The sequence below is a fragment of the Colias philodice genome, chromosome 21 (assembly GCF_061535455.1).
Source record: "Colias philodice isolate Cphi_HAF_F1 chromosome 21, ilColPhil1 Martin Lab GWU primary, whole genome shotgun sequence".
Classification (NCBI taxonomy): Eukaryota; Metazoa; Arthropoda; class Insecta; order Lepidoptera; family Pieridae; genus Colias; species Colias philodice.
Window position 1 is genome coordinate 4,006,303 of NC_143106.1, and position 17,530 is coordinate 4,023,832.

A 17,530-nucleotide genomic window follows, 5' to 3' on the forward strand; every position below is an offset into this window, starting at 1 on the left:
ACGAACTGAGAATGAACTCACTCCAAAGCCGTGAATGAATGAGCTTAACCTGTCAAGACCAAGTCAAGACCGCGCGTTGAAAACAGATTACCCTCTTCGTTCACCATTCACTGCTCCCTGCTTCGCTTGTACAAAATATGAATATGTAGCTTTTTCTTAGCTTTTTTCGACGTCGTGTCTGAGAATCCATTTAAATTATGTTTGAATCTTTTTATAAATCCTCATTGTCCTCATATTTTTATAGCCAATAGGCAATAATTAATAATGGTAACATATAAATAGTTGAGACTTGGGGTTGAGGTTGGGTGGCCACGACATGTATATGTCGTGGCCATATCGTAGATTTGCTCATTTCATGAAATGATTGATCATATCATGAAATGGTCGCATTTCATGAAATGGTTGAATGTCTATTGGCCACATCACGATGTAGTTTGAGCAGATCAATGATAAGAAATCGTTTCTCGATATGGGCAACTAAACGCGCAGTTTTTTCATGAAATGATCAAAATTATTTGATCATATCATAAAGTAGTTACATTAATTATTGGTAGAGGCGCTGCAGGCGCTGTGTTTATGTGTGAAGATGGCGGCCACTGGCGAAAATTTTATTATTCGCAGTTAAAATCTTCATAATTCGTTTAATTAGAATATGAAGAAAGTCATAGCAAAGAATTACGACGAAGAGGTTCGAGTACTATGGAAACTGCGGATATCTTATATTCAAGAAAAATACGTCTAAAGTTCTATAACTATATTTATATATCCTGCTATATTATTATAATTGTTTCTTTTCTAAAAAGCGATTCGCTTCTGGCACTCGCCGGCCGCTGCCGCGGCACGCTCGCTTTGTTCGCTCGGTTCGTGCGTTGTTTATCAAAGTCTAACTTAACCTAACCTGTTTCCTATTACAAAAACGATTTACTTCTGGCTCTCGCCGGCCGCTGCCGCGGCAATAACTTAAATGACAATAAACAAGTTCTTAAAATATTCTGATTTTTTTTTTATATTTTATGGACTCCCTATACTTTATACGATCTGGCGAAATGTGGATGACAAAATCGTGAAACATTGACGATTTAACGATCTGGTCAAACTATGTTGGCCACATCATGCAATGCGACCATTTCGTGAAATGATCAATCGTTTCATGAAATGAGCAAATCTACGATATGGCCACGACCACAGGCCACGACATATATAAATGTTGCATGTCAATTCACTAATTTGATACTAGGTACCAAGTCTGACTTTAGACATCATATAAAAACATGCATTACTTAATGTAAAACCTGAAAAAGTACACGGAAAAGTATCACGGAAACCCATACAAATCCTAACAATATCAATAAAAAAAAAATAATGAACGGCACAAAACCACTTGTATTGATTTTAAATTGAAACACACAATATATCAAAAGCGTTTTCTGAATTAAAACCCGCATCATGTCTCAATTTATCAATAAAAAGACGTGTGGCACTCAGGGACTGCCGCGGTAAAGCTATTGCATAGCATGCCTTCAAGCCACACCTCCGAGCCCGTCGGAGTGGGAGCGTGAGGTTTTTTCGTTACGGAATTTCTCGATTCGGTCCCCGCGCTCAAGGCCCGCGATAGAAGCTATGCAATAGCTTAATTATTGTCTATTCAAAATCTTTGATAATACTCTTATGTACATATGTAAGATTGGCTGTACAGTGAGAATTATTCTTTACACATGTTAGTATTGACCGCTGGGCCCCGCGGTTTTCACCCGCGTGAACGAGTAAAATATCTTAATGTGCCTGTAGGAATATAAAAAGTAACTTGTTACTCCGTATTATATCAACTATCTCTAAGTGAAAATCCCTTTAAAATTGGCCCAGCCGTTCTAAAAATTACTATTTTGGTCTAAGATGTACCGTAATAGATAGGGAGGCGAATAGGGGAATTTTCGGTAATACTCGAGCGTGGCAGTTTAAGATATGAGAGATACCTTAGACCTAATAGAACAACCTTGTAAACTATTTAGCTCTATATGTAGTGACGCGCGCCTAGGATAGACGATCAGATTAGTAAAAAAAAATCGATAGTCTGAAATACTCGAGCGCGTCAGATTAAGATATTGGGGGTTGATTTTAGTGTTATAAGACTAAATTTAACTAATCTGACGATAAGTCTTTGACGCAGCCGAGTTATAGGGTCGCGAACTTGTAAAAAAAAACGTTAATCCGGCATTCACGAGCGCGAATTTTTCATTTTTTATTTTGAAGAATATAATCTAAAACTTACTAAAAATACAAAATCTGCCGGTTTCCGCATGACCGGAAGTCTGGAGGAGCCATTTCGTCTTCCGAAAAACGCGTTGCAGTATATAAGTCGCGAACAATACATTTTCGCGAACAATACATTTTACAAAAAAAAAAGTATAAATGCACAAAAAAGGTAATTTTATTTTACACAAAAAATGTCTCTTTACATTTTTGTCCAAAGTTAAAACTTTTTGACTTGAAGCATCATGAAAACTTAAACTCCCGGTTTTTTGAGTATATCTCGAAAACTGAGGGTGTTAAAAAAATTGATATGAAATAACGATGATTAAAAAAAAGAAACCCAAAAACCTTTTTCGGTCAGATTAAGAGAACCCACCAACATTTTTGTCAGATTAAGAAAATATGCTTTCAGGATACCGAGATAAACCTCCCCTATGAAAATCTGACGCGCTCGAGTATTTCAAAAAGACTTATTTTTTTTGCATTTTCAAAAATTCATCGTAACTTATCGTCACGCCGAAATCGTCAGTTTTTTTAAGGGGAGCTTCCTTGGGGCCTACTTAACACCCCTTCCGAAAATCTGACGCGCTCGAGTAAATTTTTTTTTTGTGCATTTTTGACTAATTTATATGCCTAGCCCCACCACGCAAACCGGCAGATTAGTATACCGTTGTTATCAGAGGCACTTGGGGCATACGTAGTATGAATATCTGACGCGCTCGAGAATGCCCAAGTAACTGTTTTTTTTTACATTTTTGAAAAACGGTACACGCCAAACCCACCGCTAAAATGGTTTTTACCATAGAAGCTTTTCTTTTCGAAATTATTTTATCTTTCGATTTTGATAAGTCTCGACGGCGCCGTCGAATTACGCCATTTAGCTACCTCGCCTCCCCAACTATAAATACGAGCTACACCGTGCGTCGGTGTATTAAATAGTATGGCTGGATATCATTCAAGCAATTATACAGGGTTACTTGTAAAACACCAGCAACCTCGCAGGACAAGATAGCTAACATCATAAGTAACAACATTTGTTCTACGACTTTTGGCATAATTATTTTTAAATGATTTTTTAAACTTTTATTGTACTCTCCTAACATTTGTAAGTCTATGTTCTATTCATTATCGGATGGACGACGCGATGCCCCTTTCCCCCTCTCGTTCGCTTTTTGTTTATGTAATTTTTGGGAGGCGTAGAGTTTATAATATTCAAACGGAAAATTAAATGAATATTTATTTTTGTATGAAAATAAAATCTAACAAATTATCAAAAGTCTATCTTGTCCTGCGAGGTTGCTGGTGTTTTACAAGTAACCCTGTATAACGGCGTCGTTGAATCAATAGCTTAGGCTCTTATAGAAATCAAATTGATTCTTACTTTACTGTTTTTCAAATTTTCGTTTTTGATGTGAGTTCACAGAGATGCTCACAAATGTGACATCAAAAGTAATTATTTGTGGTTTTTGATTGCGACTGAAGGACTTGTATCCATGGTTATGAATAAATTATTAAAAAAAAAAAAAAATTGTGGCTTTTGAAATTGTCAGTTGTCACTTGTCACGTTGACAAATGACACCTGAAAACATTGTGCGAAATTTACGAAATTTAAACATATTGATCAATCGAATTTCAATGTGAATTTAATTTTTCAGACTTGTTAGTCTTTTTCGCTTACTATGATTATTAGAAAATGCATGAAGATGATATTGATATTTATGTACCCTCATTGTTAAATCCTCGATCTGTAAAAAAATTGAGCAACGATCTCACTCTGACTCAGGTTCGAAATATTTATCTTGTTAAACCTATAAAGTAATAAAGTTTAACTTTTAGAATAATGTAATTGATTTACTCATATGACGTATAATAAAAACAAATAATATTAAAAATCTTGCATAGTTATGAAACTATAGACATTACCATAAATAGTACCTAATAGAAAGTTTAAATCAAAATTGTATCCAACAATAGCACTGCATATAATAATAATTTTTTCAGAATTCAATCAGAAGCCGATGCTCACTATCTTTGAAGAAAAATAGCATCATAAGCAAGACCAAGAAAAATTTAAATAAGGTGAAGACGTATTGCTCATTTTAGCTTAAGGGTTCTTTGTTTAATCTTACAATTAAATATTACAAATAAGTTCATAACAAACTTCATATTTATAATATTATGAGTTCTTATTATTCAAGTCATTATTGTATACCAAGGTTGTGTTATATTATTAGTAACAGAAGCGTAGCGTGCCTTGGCAGGGCCCCATATAAAAATTTGTTTGGGGGCCCTTAGGAAGGGTAAAGATTTCTCACATAAGCGCACGTTGGGGGCCCCCTTGGTGCGGGGGCCCCGTATAATTGATACGGCAGATACGGGGGTAGCTACGCCCCTGATTAGTAACAACTCTAATTCCTGACAACTTTTAGGTTTTCTCACAAGATAAAGAAAATATAAGTAACAATGTAACATGTGACAAATTAAAAAAGACAAAAGAAAACGGAGTAAAGAAGTTGGAAGATGAAGAAACACTCCACCTTTCGGCTATTGAAAATCTGCCTTTCTTTAATGATCACCTGTCCTTATCAACTGAGATTGGTGTACCCCTAGTATGTAACAATGCCAAGACTGATGATAATAATAATTCCTTTATATCTCTGTCCTCTGCAACAGAATTAAGTTATGTTGAAAACAAAAGTGATGACACACTCGTCTATAATATAGACTTAAAACCATCTTACACTGTGTGTTTTTCTGTGAACAACACTAACAATGTAGAACTAAGTACAAAGAATAGTAATATTAAGCATGTATCAGTGACAAATGATAATAACAATATGAGTTTTGAATGTGAAATTATTGAGATATCAGATGAATCGGTGAAAATGGAAACAGAGCAAGAAGTATTGCCATATAAACACAGTCCGTCAAAGAGACCATCTGTTGCTGTCAATTTAGAAATTAAAAAGCAAAAATTGTCACAACAAACTGAAAGAGAAGAAAATAAAGTTCTTATTTTGAACACAAATGATGTTAAAAAACTGTCAGATGTCATTGTGCAGCCCTCAAATAATAAATTGTTGAAGAACAAAATCAAAGATCAAAGTAAATTCATTGCTGCCACCGGGAAATTTGCATCCCAGATCAGATTCAGGAATGGGAAGGCAGTCCATGATAAATTAAAGCAGAAGTCAATAGATTGTTATTTTTCTAATGTGTTAAAGGTCAAGAAGATAGTTGATGTGAATGGTTCAGTAGATTTGATAAAGAATGGTGATGGTTTAAAAGATAAGATCTTAGCTCAGGATGATTCACATGACATGAGTAAAAACTTGTGTATAACTGCTATTAAAAATGATGCTACTGTTCCATCTACTAAAGCCAGTAGAAAGAACAATGAAAGTGTCAAATCGGCGAGGAAGCTGTCACACAGATCAATCTCTCCCAGAATTGACATCAAGGAATCGGAAGCCACACAGTTCTCAAAAGTGAAAAATGAGAGTATTGGTTCTTACTCACCAAGGAAGATTGTCGAGTCTATACAGTTTCATTTGCCAGTCAAATCTAAATCAAATAAAACATCAACTGTGACTAGAATTATTCCAAATTATAAAATTGTTGCAGGTAAGAGAATCCAAGGTATTATTGGATTGTTACATTATTTTTAATCTTATCAGTGTTTTATTTAGCACATTTAAAAAGTATTTTTGATTGATATTAAAAAAAAAGTTTTATTGCCTGAGTAGTTAGTTGTTTAATCATCAAATAAAAACATACATTTTAAGATTATTAGTTTAGAATCTCAACTTTAGAAGATAATTTTTTTGCTTTCAGGGACACATTTTGCAGTGGATGCATTTGCCTATGGGGATATCCCAAATGTTAAACATTATTTCCTCACACATTTCCATTCAGATCATTATTCAGGCTTGAAGAAAAATTTTAGCAAATTGCTGTTTTGTTCAAAAATTACTGGTAAGAGATAATTTTATAAAGTTAGTTCTCCGCGTATCTGATCTTTTGTTCAGTTAAAGTGATGTACTTACTCTAAAGTACCTTAAAAATAATTATAAAGAGTATCAGATTCCAAATTTTTGCTAATATTCCTTGTTCTGTTACGAACATGTGAGTTTTTGAGGATGGCCATCCATATAAATGAAATTCAATTATTTGACTAAAAAAAAAATGAAATACTGTACCTACTTAAAAATATCATTCGCGGCTTTAAGACTATGAGCAAATATGTTTATATTTTATTAACTGAATTTTGATATTTATTGGAATGCAACTTGCAAGGCAAAAATGATTTCATTTTTATTTGGCTTTTTTTCCTTTTTCTTTTAGCGGACTTATGCGTGTCACGTTTAGGAGTAAACATGAAACACATTCATATTATGAATGTTGATGAGTCCATTAAAATTGATGGCGTCGAAGTTATGGCTGTTGATGCAAATCAGTGAGTTTTTATATGTTTATGTGCATTATTAATAAATTATGAGGATGAAACGGAAAAGCAATTCCATTCAAGGACTTGTACCTTAGATTTATGATGTAATTTTTTGTATACTTAGACTTAAAAAAAAGCTTTTGAAAAATTGGGATGGATGCTTGTATGACCTTTTTTTTTGCAAAAAACACACAAATGTCTTGGTCAGCTTGTTGTATTGTTGTATGAACTGTAAAAGAATTATATTCCTTATATTATTCCATAATACTACTATTGCACGCCAATAGCAGTATTATGGAATAATATAAGGCTACTATTGCAAGCCAATCTTTCTTAAACTTCAGTTTATATGCTATTTGCTTATACAGCTTTAACGAGTTTTGATCATTTTTATTTTGCAGTTGTCCAGGTGCAGTAATGTTGGTATTCACTCTACCCAGCGGAAAAACTCTGCTTCATACGGGGGACTTTAGAGCGTCTCCGATTATGGAGTCCTTTCCTATATTTTGGAATAGGGATATACACACTATATATTTGGATACTACGTAAGTTTCTTTTGTGGAAAAATATGCAATGCTGGAGATATATCGTTATTATGTTTGTTTTCATTCACTGTAATAGACATTAAAAAAGTAAAAATCTAAAAATAAATAAATATTCCCTTATAACCATTTAACTACAATAACTATAAAGTGATTTGTGTTTTATTTATCTATAAAATAAAATAATTTAGGAGCATCCACCACCACCTAGGATTACTGATACAGTTTGCTATAATTTGTCAATCTGGTATATTAAAACTCACTACCTTATAACATTAAATCATCAGATAGGTATGTTTAATAGTATTTTGTTGCTTATATTCCAGCTACTGCAACCCGCGTTACGACTTTCCCACACAAGACCAAAGCTTGGAAATGGCGCTTTATCACTTGCGTCAAAAGAAGACCATGTTGGAAAAAGCTGGGAAGAAGTTCTCGTCAGTACTCATTGTGTGCGGCACTTATACTATTGGTAGGTTGTTTGTAAAAAGATAATGATTTGTGATAATTTTATGTCATAATTCTTACTGAATTATTGATATCAATATTTTATTGGAATAGGTTTTTAGATATAAAACTGACTCCTTAAAACTCGATTTTGACCCACTTTACTTATCATGGATCGGTGACAATACAATAATTTCGTGAGTTTATGCCTGTTTCTTTGTTTAACTTATTACATTCATTACTTACTAGCTTCCGCCCACGACTTTGTGCGTGCATCCCCGTTTTTCCCTGTTCCCGCAAGAATTTCGGGAAATCCTTTCTCAGCGGATGTCTACGTCCTAACATCTATCTGCATGCCAAATTTCAGCCCGATACGTCCTGTTGTTTGGGCTTTGCGTTGATAGATAGTGATCTAGGTGACTGATATAGTGATATCAGTCACCTTTGAGTTTTATATAATATGTATATATATAGATTTATTGTATTTAAATTTTTCAGGCAAAGAGAAGTTCTTCCTGGGCATGGCTCGGCGCGTGGGCTGCTCGGTGTGGGCGTGCCCCGAGAAGGACCGCGTGCTGCGCGCGGTGGAGGGCCGCAGCTTCAGCCACGCGCCGCCGCACTCGTGCCAGCTGCACGTGGTGCCCATGCGCGACCTCACGCACGAGGTGAGGCCGGACAGACATACACGACATACACAAGTAGTTTACAAGTTTTTTTATTATATTTATATTAATTATTTATTTATTACCTATATTGAATATTATAATAATAATAATAATAAAAGGGCGTAGGGATGTGACGACCCCATCGCCCGCGGTTGGAATATCTGTAGTCTACGTGACAACAGATATTCCACCCGTGCAATCAGTCAACCCGCAGGACACCTTGTGGCGGGGTGTCGGGGAGTAGCGACCCCGCGGGAACCGAGTGCTCCCGGGGGAGGCCCCTGTCTTCATCTCCGGCTTGCCTTCACTGGCCGGTCGGAGTGAAGCCTGACGAGGACAGGACCCCCACCTCTGGCTTGCCTTAACCGGCCGGCCAGAGTGGAGTCGCGAGAGCTTTTAACTCGAAGGGTGGATGCGAAGCGTAAGTGGCGAGTGGGCACGTGATGCTGGACCCTCAGGGAGCGCGTGATCGTAGTTTAAAGTCCAGGGACGCCTCTCCACCCTTAGCTGCTCACAATATGTTGCCCCCTTGTCGCACTATTGCAGCGACTTATTTCGGGGGCCCATACAGTGAGAGGGCGAGTCACCACCTGCCAACATATTTTTACTTTCTTTTAGTAGAAAGGCAGGTGCCATAGTTTCCCATAGTCCTCAGTACCAGTCCATTTAGCATCCCAATCCATAGCCCAATCATTAAATTTCCATACCCTGCAATAGTCCTACATCGGCCGCGGACTGCCCAGGGCTGTATCTCTATAGTGCAGTCATGGGCAGGCTGCGGCTGGTGTCCCACAACACATTAAAATTCTCGAAAGGGCCTCTGCGTGTTGGATCCGTGTCCCCACGTAAGCCTTCCAAAGATCCGGGTACTGTCTTTCTGGTGGTACCCGAGTATTATGGAAATGAGAAACATAATAATAATAATAAAGCTCATTTATTCCGTGAAAAAATCAAAATTTACATTTCAAATGTTTTGTTAGTTGTTAGTTTAACTTAATCTATTTTAGTATCTAATGTTAGTTTTATTTTTCTTATTTCCACGGACCCCTTATTGGGTAAAAGCCTCCTCTCTCCTCTTCCATGTAATCCTATCCTGTGAAATTTTCATCCAGTTTTTGCCCACCGTTTCTATTAAATCATCAGCCCATCGCTTTCTTGGTTTACCTTTTTTCCTTTTTCCTGTTGGTCCTGCCCATTTAGTTGTCAGTAATGTCCATCTGTTATCTGTATATCTCGATATGTGACCCGCCCATTGCCATTTGAGATGTAGAGCTTGGCGGAGAGCATCTGTTAGTTTAGTTTTATTTCTTATGTCTTTGCTTCTAATCTTCTGTATTTTTTTTATTTTTAATATACTTCGTTCCATTGAACGTTGGCATGTGGTAATTTTGTTTTTAATTTTCTTTGTATATGTCCATGTCTGGCTCCCGTATGTCAAACTAGGTAAAATACAGGTATCCATCACTATTCTCTTCAATCCTATGTGGTAGTCTCCTTTTAAAATTTCTTTTTGAGCCCAAAATTTCTTCCACGTCCCATTAATTCTTCTATCAACTTCTTCTTCATTACAGTTTTCGTTAAATGATACTAGCTTTCCTAGATATATGTAGCTGTTAACATATTCGATTTGATTACCGGATATTTGTATTAGTTTAGTTCGAGAATTGGTCATTATTTTAGTTTTTTGGAGGTTCATATGTAGGCCTACTTCCTGGCTGGAGTTCGATAACAGTTGTAACATTTGTTCTAGTTCGTTGGCTGAGTTGGCAAATAGAACTATGTCATCTGCAAATCTTAGATGACTAAGATATCGGCCTGAAATCCACAGCCCTTTGTTTTTCCAGTCAATACTCTGGAAGACATCCTCCAATACTGCGATGAACAGCTTTGGTGATAAGGGGTCGCCTTGTCTAACTCCTCGTCCGATTTGTATCTCTTCTCCTTTGTTTTCTAACCGTATTCTGCTTACACTATGAGAGTAGATGTTCTTTAGAATATTTATATATGTGGTACTTATTTTGCATGATTCGAGCGCTTTCCAAATTGAACAGTGAGTAATGGAGTCGAATGCTTTTGAGTAGTCAACAAAAGCTACATAAAGCGGGTGATTGAATTCTTTATATTTCTCTAGTACTTGGTCTAACGTGTGGATATGATCTATAGTTGAAAAGGCCGAACGAAAGCCTGCTTGTTCAATTGGTTGTTGGGAATCTATTAGTGGTGTTAACCGACTCAAAAGTATGGATGTGAAAAGTTTATAAATACTAGATAGAAGGCTAATAGGTCTATAATTAGCAATATCTAATGGATCTCCTTTTTTATAGAGCAAAACTATCTCTGAGCTGTACCATTGTTTAGGTACATTTTCGGTTTGAAGTACTAAGTTATAAAGTTGTGCAAGATATGGAGTGAGTACTGGTGCACCTATTTTTAAAGCTTCATTGGTAATATTATCTGGGCCCGGACTTTTGTCAGATTTTAGTTTTTTGATATGTTTTAATACTTCGTCCTCACTAACAAATTCTTTTACGATATCTTCCTTATGTTGCGTACTCGAGAACTTTTTCTGTGTAGTTTGTATCATTATTTCTGGTTTCCTATATAATTCTTTATAAAATGAAGTTGCGTAGTTAATAATATCCTGACGTGTTTTAGTTGTCTCTTGCTTTTTGTTTAGTTTAAGTATCCAGTCTTTATGTGTAGTAAGTTCTTTATTAGCTCGTTTGATGCTTCTGTATTTGTCTAAGTTTTTCTCTATAATTTTGCTTCTATGGTTTTTGTAATCTCTTGCTATTTCTTTATTTGATAATTTAAACAATTTTTTAAGTTCCTCTTTAATTTCTTTTGTTTTATTTTTAGTTTTTAATAATTCTGTCCGCCTGTTTAGTAGGTTTATTGTTGATTCGCTTAGGATGTTAGTTTTGTTGTCTCTGCTATTAGTTGTAGGTTTTTTAATAACGCTTGTTGAGATTATGTTTTCTAATTTGTCGTAGAAATATTGTATGTTTTTTGTATCATGATTGAGATTTATTTTATTTTCTAAATTTTGTTTCAGTAGCTTTATGTACAACATTTTTTCTTGGTCAGTTGAAGGTAACTTATGTTGGGATCTGAAAGTTTTCCTGCTCAATTTCGGTATTTTTAGTGAAAGAGATGCTCGTACTAATCTATGGTCTGACGGATAGGACAGGTTATTCAGAACTTCTATATTATTTATTATTTTAGGTTCATTGCACATTATAAAATCAATTTCGTTTCTCGTTCTATGGTCTGGCGACACCCAAGTCCATCTCCTATTGTGCCTCTTTTTAAAATATGTGTTCATTATGAACAGTTTTTGTTCGCAAGCATATTGAATTAATCTTTCACCTCTAGCATTCCGTCTCCCATATCCAAATTTACCCATTACAAAATTTTCATGACTAGATGGTTGTCCTATTTGAGCGTTGAAATCTCCCATAACCAATACGGTTTTGCCTTCAGTTTCCTGGGCCGTCCTAAGATCGTTATAGAATCTATCAAGTTCTTCCTCGCTCGCTTTTTCGGTAGGTGCGTATGCTTGAACAAGTGTAAGAAGTTGTTTGTTTAGATTAAGTTGTAATACCGCTACTCTTTCAGATATTCCACTATAATTTACTATGAAATTTTTATAATGCTTTTTGATTAAAAATCCTACGCCATATAGTCCTTTTGTTTCTCCTGTATAGCAGAGTATGTATTCCTGTAATTCTTCGATTTTGCAGCCCATTCTCCTTACTTCACTCAGTCCTATAATATCGAAGTCTACGCTTTTCAGTGCATGCAGCAGTTCAATTAATCGTTCTTGTGATGCTAAGGATCTTACGTTGTAGGTGCAGATTTTTAACAGATGGTTGCGCTTCATTTTTGAGGGGTGAGGGTGTTGGTCGTTGTCCCCACGGTGACCAACCGGCTTGGGGAAAGTATTTGTATGTTCTTCTATTGTGGTTTGTGTTATATTGTTCCGGTGGCTGATAGGTATTTGCTATGCGTTGTGGTCTATTTTTCCAGTTAGAGATGTTGTGGAGTTAGATCGGCCTCTCATTAGTGTGAATGCGTTTTTCTTATTTTTAGTCGGTACGTTTTTCTCTGGCTGGATTGGGGTAGTTGGTGATATGGATAGATCCCTTTTCCGGTTGTTTGTCTGTGTAGAATAATCTTTAATAATAAGTTTATCGTAGTTAATAGTCGCATAATTCCCTTTATCTCGTTCTTCTTTGACCCTTTCGTGTAGTTCTCTTCTTTTTTGCAAGACCTCTTTAGGAAAATCTTCCGATACGTAAACATCACCAAGTTTCTTCTTATTCTTCATAATTGTATTTTTCAACCAACCATTAACACAGGCCATGAGTATTGGTCTAGTTTTCCCTCCAACAGTATCTTTTTTTCCGATTCTATAAATCTTATTTACATCTTTTGGTTCAACCGTAATGTTCAGATGGGTAGTAAGTTTCTTGGTTACTTTTTCCAAAAGATCTGTTTGGGATGATTCTGTTTCCTTAAGACCATATATAATAATGTTGTTTGATCTGCTGGTTTTCTCCAAATTCGCTATTTTTTCTTTTAAAATTTTATTTTCTAATCGTAATTCTTCTATTTCTCGTGTAAAAGGTGCTAGTTTTTCATCCATTTTATTTAAGACTTCTTTAGGGCGCGTTCCCACCGTGTCGTGACGACAGATAATCGTGTAGTTTTAAGTGTCGTGGCTTATATGTTTAAATGGAGGTGTTCACATTTAGAACGACACAATTTACTGTCGTCTACGACAGTTTTTGCAGTGACGACACTTTGTCGTGACAGTGGGAACGGCAAGCACGACAGTCGTAAAACGATAAAAAATCGTGGACGGCAACTCTATGACGTCCATTGAACTCAGGAGAGTAAACGCACTAGTAATCACCAAGCGAACGCAGAGGCGACTAGATTTGTAGCTTGCTGATGATGTGTAAACGACAAAGCGACTGCCAGGAAACGATAAAATGTCGTCGCGATCCAATGGGAACAGCTAGATACGACAGTCGCTAAACGATAAAAAATGTTGACGACAAACAATCGTTATAATGGGAACAGGTAAAGACGACAGTCGTCGAACGATAAATTAGTCGTTACGACATAGTGGGAACGCGCCCTTAGTTTGGTTTTGCATTTCGGTTTTAAGTTTGTCAAAAAGTGCTTCATTATTCATTTTAAAAAATTTAGTTTTAGTCTATGGTCAATATCGTGTCACCCGACTTTTATATTTTTCCTTATCTTTTTCAAATGGCAACTCCCGATATTTTCCTTATGTTGGCAGTATGTATTTGACACTTGTCAAATATGTGACATCTGTCAATAACAGCTGTTGATTATCGAAATGCTTTGAATTATGGAATTATTAATTAGTAAATTCAATTGTTAAAGACTTATCTTTTCTTAGTTTCCGATGATTTTTGTGCAATTTCGGTGTTTATTTATGAATAATTACACTTTTCACTGAATATGGATAACTTATACAGATGATTGAGGTTTAAATAGCGGAGCACAACAATTGTACGTATTACTTTGACAGTCACCGGAAGTGAGTATGATGATATATATTGAATATTAACATTAAGTAAATCTTTTTATAATTAGATAAGTATATAAATAAGGTGTCGCTGAAAATCAGCTCTGCAGTGAAAGTCTATGCTTTCACTGTAAAATGCTGAGCGGCATTCCTTTTAGCTAGTAGGTTTTAGTACTTAATTAGTTTGTAAGTACATAGATTGTTAATTTTTAATGTACCTGGCCTGCTTGCTAATAAAGATTTTATTATTTTTATTATTTTAAGTATGCAGATGCACGCATACATGTTCGTCCGATTTCCCTTCCGGCCTCCTCCACTCAAGCGACAGCCCAAGCCGAGGTTCGAGATCCCTTGCCCGAGACGCCCTTGCGCATGTCGCTACCAGGGTGAACCTTAAGTTCACCCCCGCGTCCGCGTTAAAATGTAGAAGCCCTTCTGGCTAACATTGAGAAACACCACACAAAAAAAAAAGCATACATGTATACAGATATGCACGCACACCCATAGAGATACGCAAGCTCACGACCGTTCATATACGCACGCAAACAAGCATACATATGTGTAACATTCATTACATGACACATCGACTTAGTACATTTCATAAATTATTGCTTTTGTTAACATTAAATGTTGTCAAGCGTAATTTTCGCTGCGTATCATCCTTGCGGTAAGCGCCAGCCATATTACTCATGATCGTGCGGGTTGAGGTAAGTGTTTTCTCTTTTGCCGGGAGGCGGAGAGTGTCCGTTCTGTAGCGTTAGCTACTATTAAGTATTCTGTGGTATATGTATCCATATGTGCCTAATATGGATACATATACCACAGAATACTTGTCCAAGTGACAAAATCTGCAACACATTTGCATGTTCTTTCCGATACAGGTCCTCGATACAACCGATAAATATTCGCATTCATATTTTTTACTGTCTATAAACAATGCATGGATTAGATTAATTAAAAACATGTTTATACAAATTTTTCAGAAGCTAAAAAGTTACTTGGACAGTCTTCAAGGTGCGTTCAGTGAGGTGGTTGCATTCAAGCCTAGCGGATGGGAGAATGGGAAAAATTCCTGTGTCGAAAAGGATTCTGTTACCATTTATGGTAGTTATACCTTGTTTTTTTATTACCTATGCAATAATCTGTAATTTCTGTGTGTATTTAATGGTTGTATAATTTATAGTGTGGTAAATTAATGTTAAATAAAATTATTCGTAAAAATATTTTCAGACAGTCAAATTAATATTTCAAATGCTTTACACAAAATTTACAGGCATTCCATATAGTGAACATTCCAGTTTCTCAGAGATGATACGATTTGTGAAGTTTTTGAAACCGAAGCAAGTGGTACCTACCGTTGATATATCTGGAGGGATCAAGTCCGTTCAGGTAGATATTAGTACATTTAATCGTAATAATTTAAACATTTAATTATATTATACTTTATTCTTTATAAGATATCTATTTCCATGAGTAAAAAAAAACTCAATTTATCGCTATATACGTACACAGTTGCTTAACAAAATACGGTGTGTTATAGTCAAAACTGATTGATGATAAAAACCACTTTTGACTGACAGATAGTTGACAGTCAATTTTTTATCAGATTTTTTATCGTAACGCATACATTTTTTTCTAAATATCAATTTCTCCATAATTATAAATAGTACAAAAAATGTAAATATAACATATCTTTTTTTTATCTATTATCAGAAATACTTCCCTTGCCCGCTGGTGTTCAAAGAAGATATCCAGAGCCAGAGCAAAGTGACGGATTACTTCAGTTTGCAGAGAGCGCACCAAGTGGCAGCGGTCACGTGAAATAGTTTGAGGTCAGTACTAATCCATACTAATATTATAAATGCGAAAGTAACTCTGTCTGTCTGTCTGTTACTCAATCACGCCTAAACTACTGAACCAATTTGCATGAAATTTGGTATGGAGATATTTTGATACCCGAGAAAGGACATAGTGTGCGTCCACACTGAATGCGCGGTGGCGGCGGCTTAGGCGGGCGCGACGAGCGGGCGCTCGCGGTGGCCACACCGACGCGCGAGCTCAAGTAGCGGTTCGACGTTTTTCGGGTGTTGCAAACTTTGGACGATTTGCTATTTTTACTGGACAGTCCGATTTTGAGATGAGATCATTATAGAAGTTGTACACGAAATAAATAAAACAGAGGAATAACGGGTGAATCTTATATGAAGAATTGAGATTATACCCTACAAAATTACTGTCGTGTATATAAGTGTTTTAGATTGAATCGCACTTATAAATAAAGAAGTTTCACTTCAACAATTAAGTATTTACCGCTATTTTACGAAAAACAATAAAGGATATATATAAGAAGTCGAGCGACAAGACCGAACTGGTTTGATACCCCCGCCGTCCGCGCATTGGGTCGCTTGCTGACTAGGCCCGTAGTGTGGCCAGAACGCGCGGATAGGAGAGTTTGAAAACTACGCGCGCTGGCTCGCTCATTACCGTCGCACTAGGCTTCCGCCATAGTCATTTCAATGTGGACGCAAAGGCGCGTTTCATACGTTTGATATTTCGCGCCCGCCGTCGCAACCGCGCTAGGCTCGCAGTGTGGACTTACACATAGGCTAACTTTTATTGCGAAATATGTATCACGGGCGAAGCCGGGGCGGACCTGTTGTGGACCTGTGTGAGTTGTGCCGTTTTTACCCGCATTGCTCTGCTCCTGTTGGTCTTAGCATGATTATAGCCTAGCTGCATAGCCTTTCTCGATAAATGGACTATCTAACAGTGAAATAATTGTAATTTTTTAAATCGGACCCGTGGTTCTTGCGATGGCGCGTTCAAGCAAACAAACAAATTCTTCAAATTTATTATAGTAGTTTATACATATAATTTACTACTACTACTACCAAGTTTGGTAGTAAAATTGTGTAAAGTTTATTTCGTAGTTCCTTTTTTATTTATGTTTCCTCTCAATTCTCCGAATTTCATGGGATAACATGAGAATTGAGTTTCTCCTTAAAATAAATTCGGTAGTAATATTGAAAACGTTTTTTTTTCAGATTCAAAATAACCACCTAAGCCGCCATTATTTCGACTGTGATGTATTTTTGATGTTATTTTTATTTTAGTATTATAATTATTTATGAAAATGTTATTTTCTTTGTGATGATTTAATAAAAATTTGGAAATTACCTGTGGTTTTTGTTTTTTTAACACCTAGTTTATTTAAATTTGCGATCGCATTACTAATTTCAGTAATGCGATCCCTTGTACTAATTTCAAATTTAAGACTACCGAGATGTTCAATAATAAGTAATAACACAAATTCATACTAAAATGCGTTAAAAACAGCTTTCTCGTCTTACGTGTTCTACACAGTATACAGGGTCACACATATTGAGTTATACTATCATCAACGAAACATTTAGCTTTTCAGACGCTGATTATTATGTAAAAATAACTCAAACATCCCCAACACATATTTTTTTGATAAATGGTTAAATCTCACGTGTTTTCGCTTTTTCTGCAACTTTTGCAACATCACGGCTTTTACCGCTTCGCAAAATAGACTTAAAAATATATTTTATTACATTAGCATTCCTTAATATAATATTTGTGCTGTGTAATAATT

At 36.0% G+C, this 17,530-nt stretch overlaps 1 protein-coding gene across 1 annotated transcript; it reads left to right on the forward strand.

Moving 5' to 3' along the window:
• The first annotated feature begins 3,821 nt into the window (after positions 1-3,821).
• On the forward strand, positions 3,822-17,090 carry LOC149478801 (uncharacterized). Its single transcript, XM_089708439.1, has 12 exons — positions 3,822-4,033; positions 4,252-4,329; positions 4,680-5,874; positions 6,085-6,225; positions 6,595-6,706; positions 7,099-7,242; positions 7,566-7,711; positions 8,185-8,351; positions 14,898-15,018; positions 15,188-15,303; positions 15,628-15,746; positions 16,959-17,090. The coding sequence occupies exons 1-11, from the start codon at positions 3,944-3,946 to the stop codon at positions 15,733-15,735; spliced, it is 2,418 nt and encodes an 805-aa protein (XP_089564565.1). The 5' UTR covers positions 3,822-3,943; the 3' UTR covers positions 15,736-15,746; positions 16,959-17,090.
• Positions 17,091-17,530: the final 440 nt, after the last annotated feature.

What these genes read in the sequence shown, in the direction of transcription:
- LOC149478801 (XM_089708439.1), top strand. Translation starts at nt 3,944, where the DNA reads ATGCATGAAGATGATATTGATATTTATGTACCCTCATTGTTAAATCCT. An exon ending in ATGGCTGTTGATGCAAATCA is followed by an intron (nt 6,707 to 7,098) that starts GTGAGTTTTTAT and finishes TTTATTTTGCAG; the next exon opens with TTGTCCAGGTGCAGTAATGT. An exon ending in ACTATATATTTGGATACTAC is followed by an intron (nt 7,243 to 7,565) that starts GTAAGTTTCTTT and finishes CTTATATTCCAG; the next exon opens with CTACTGCAACCCGCGTTACG.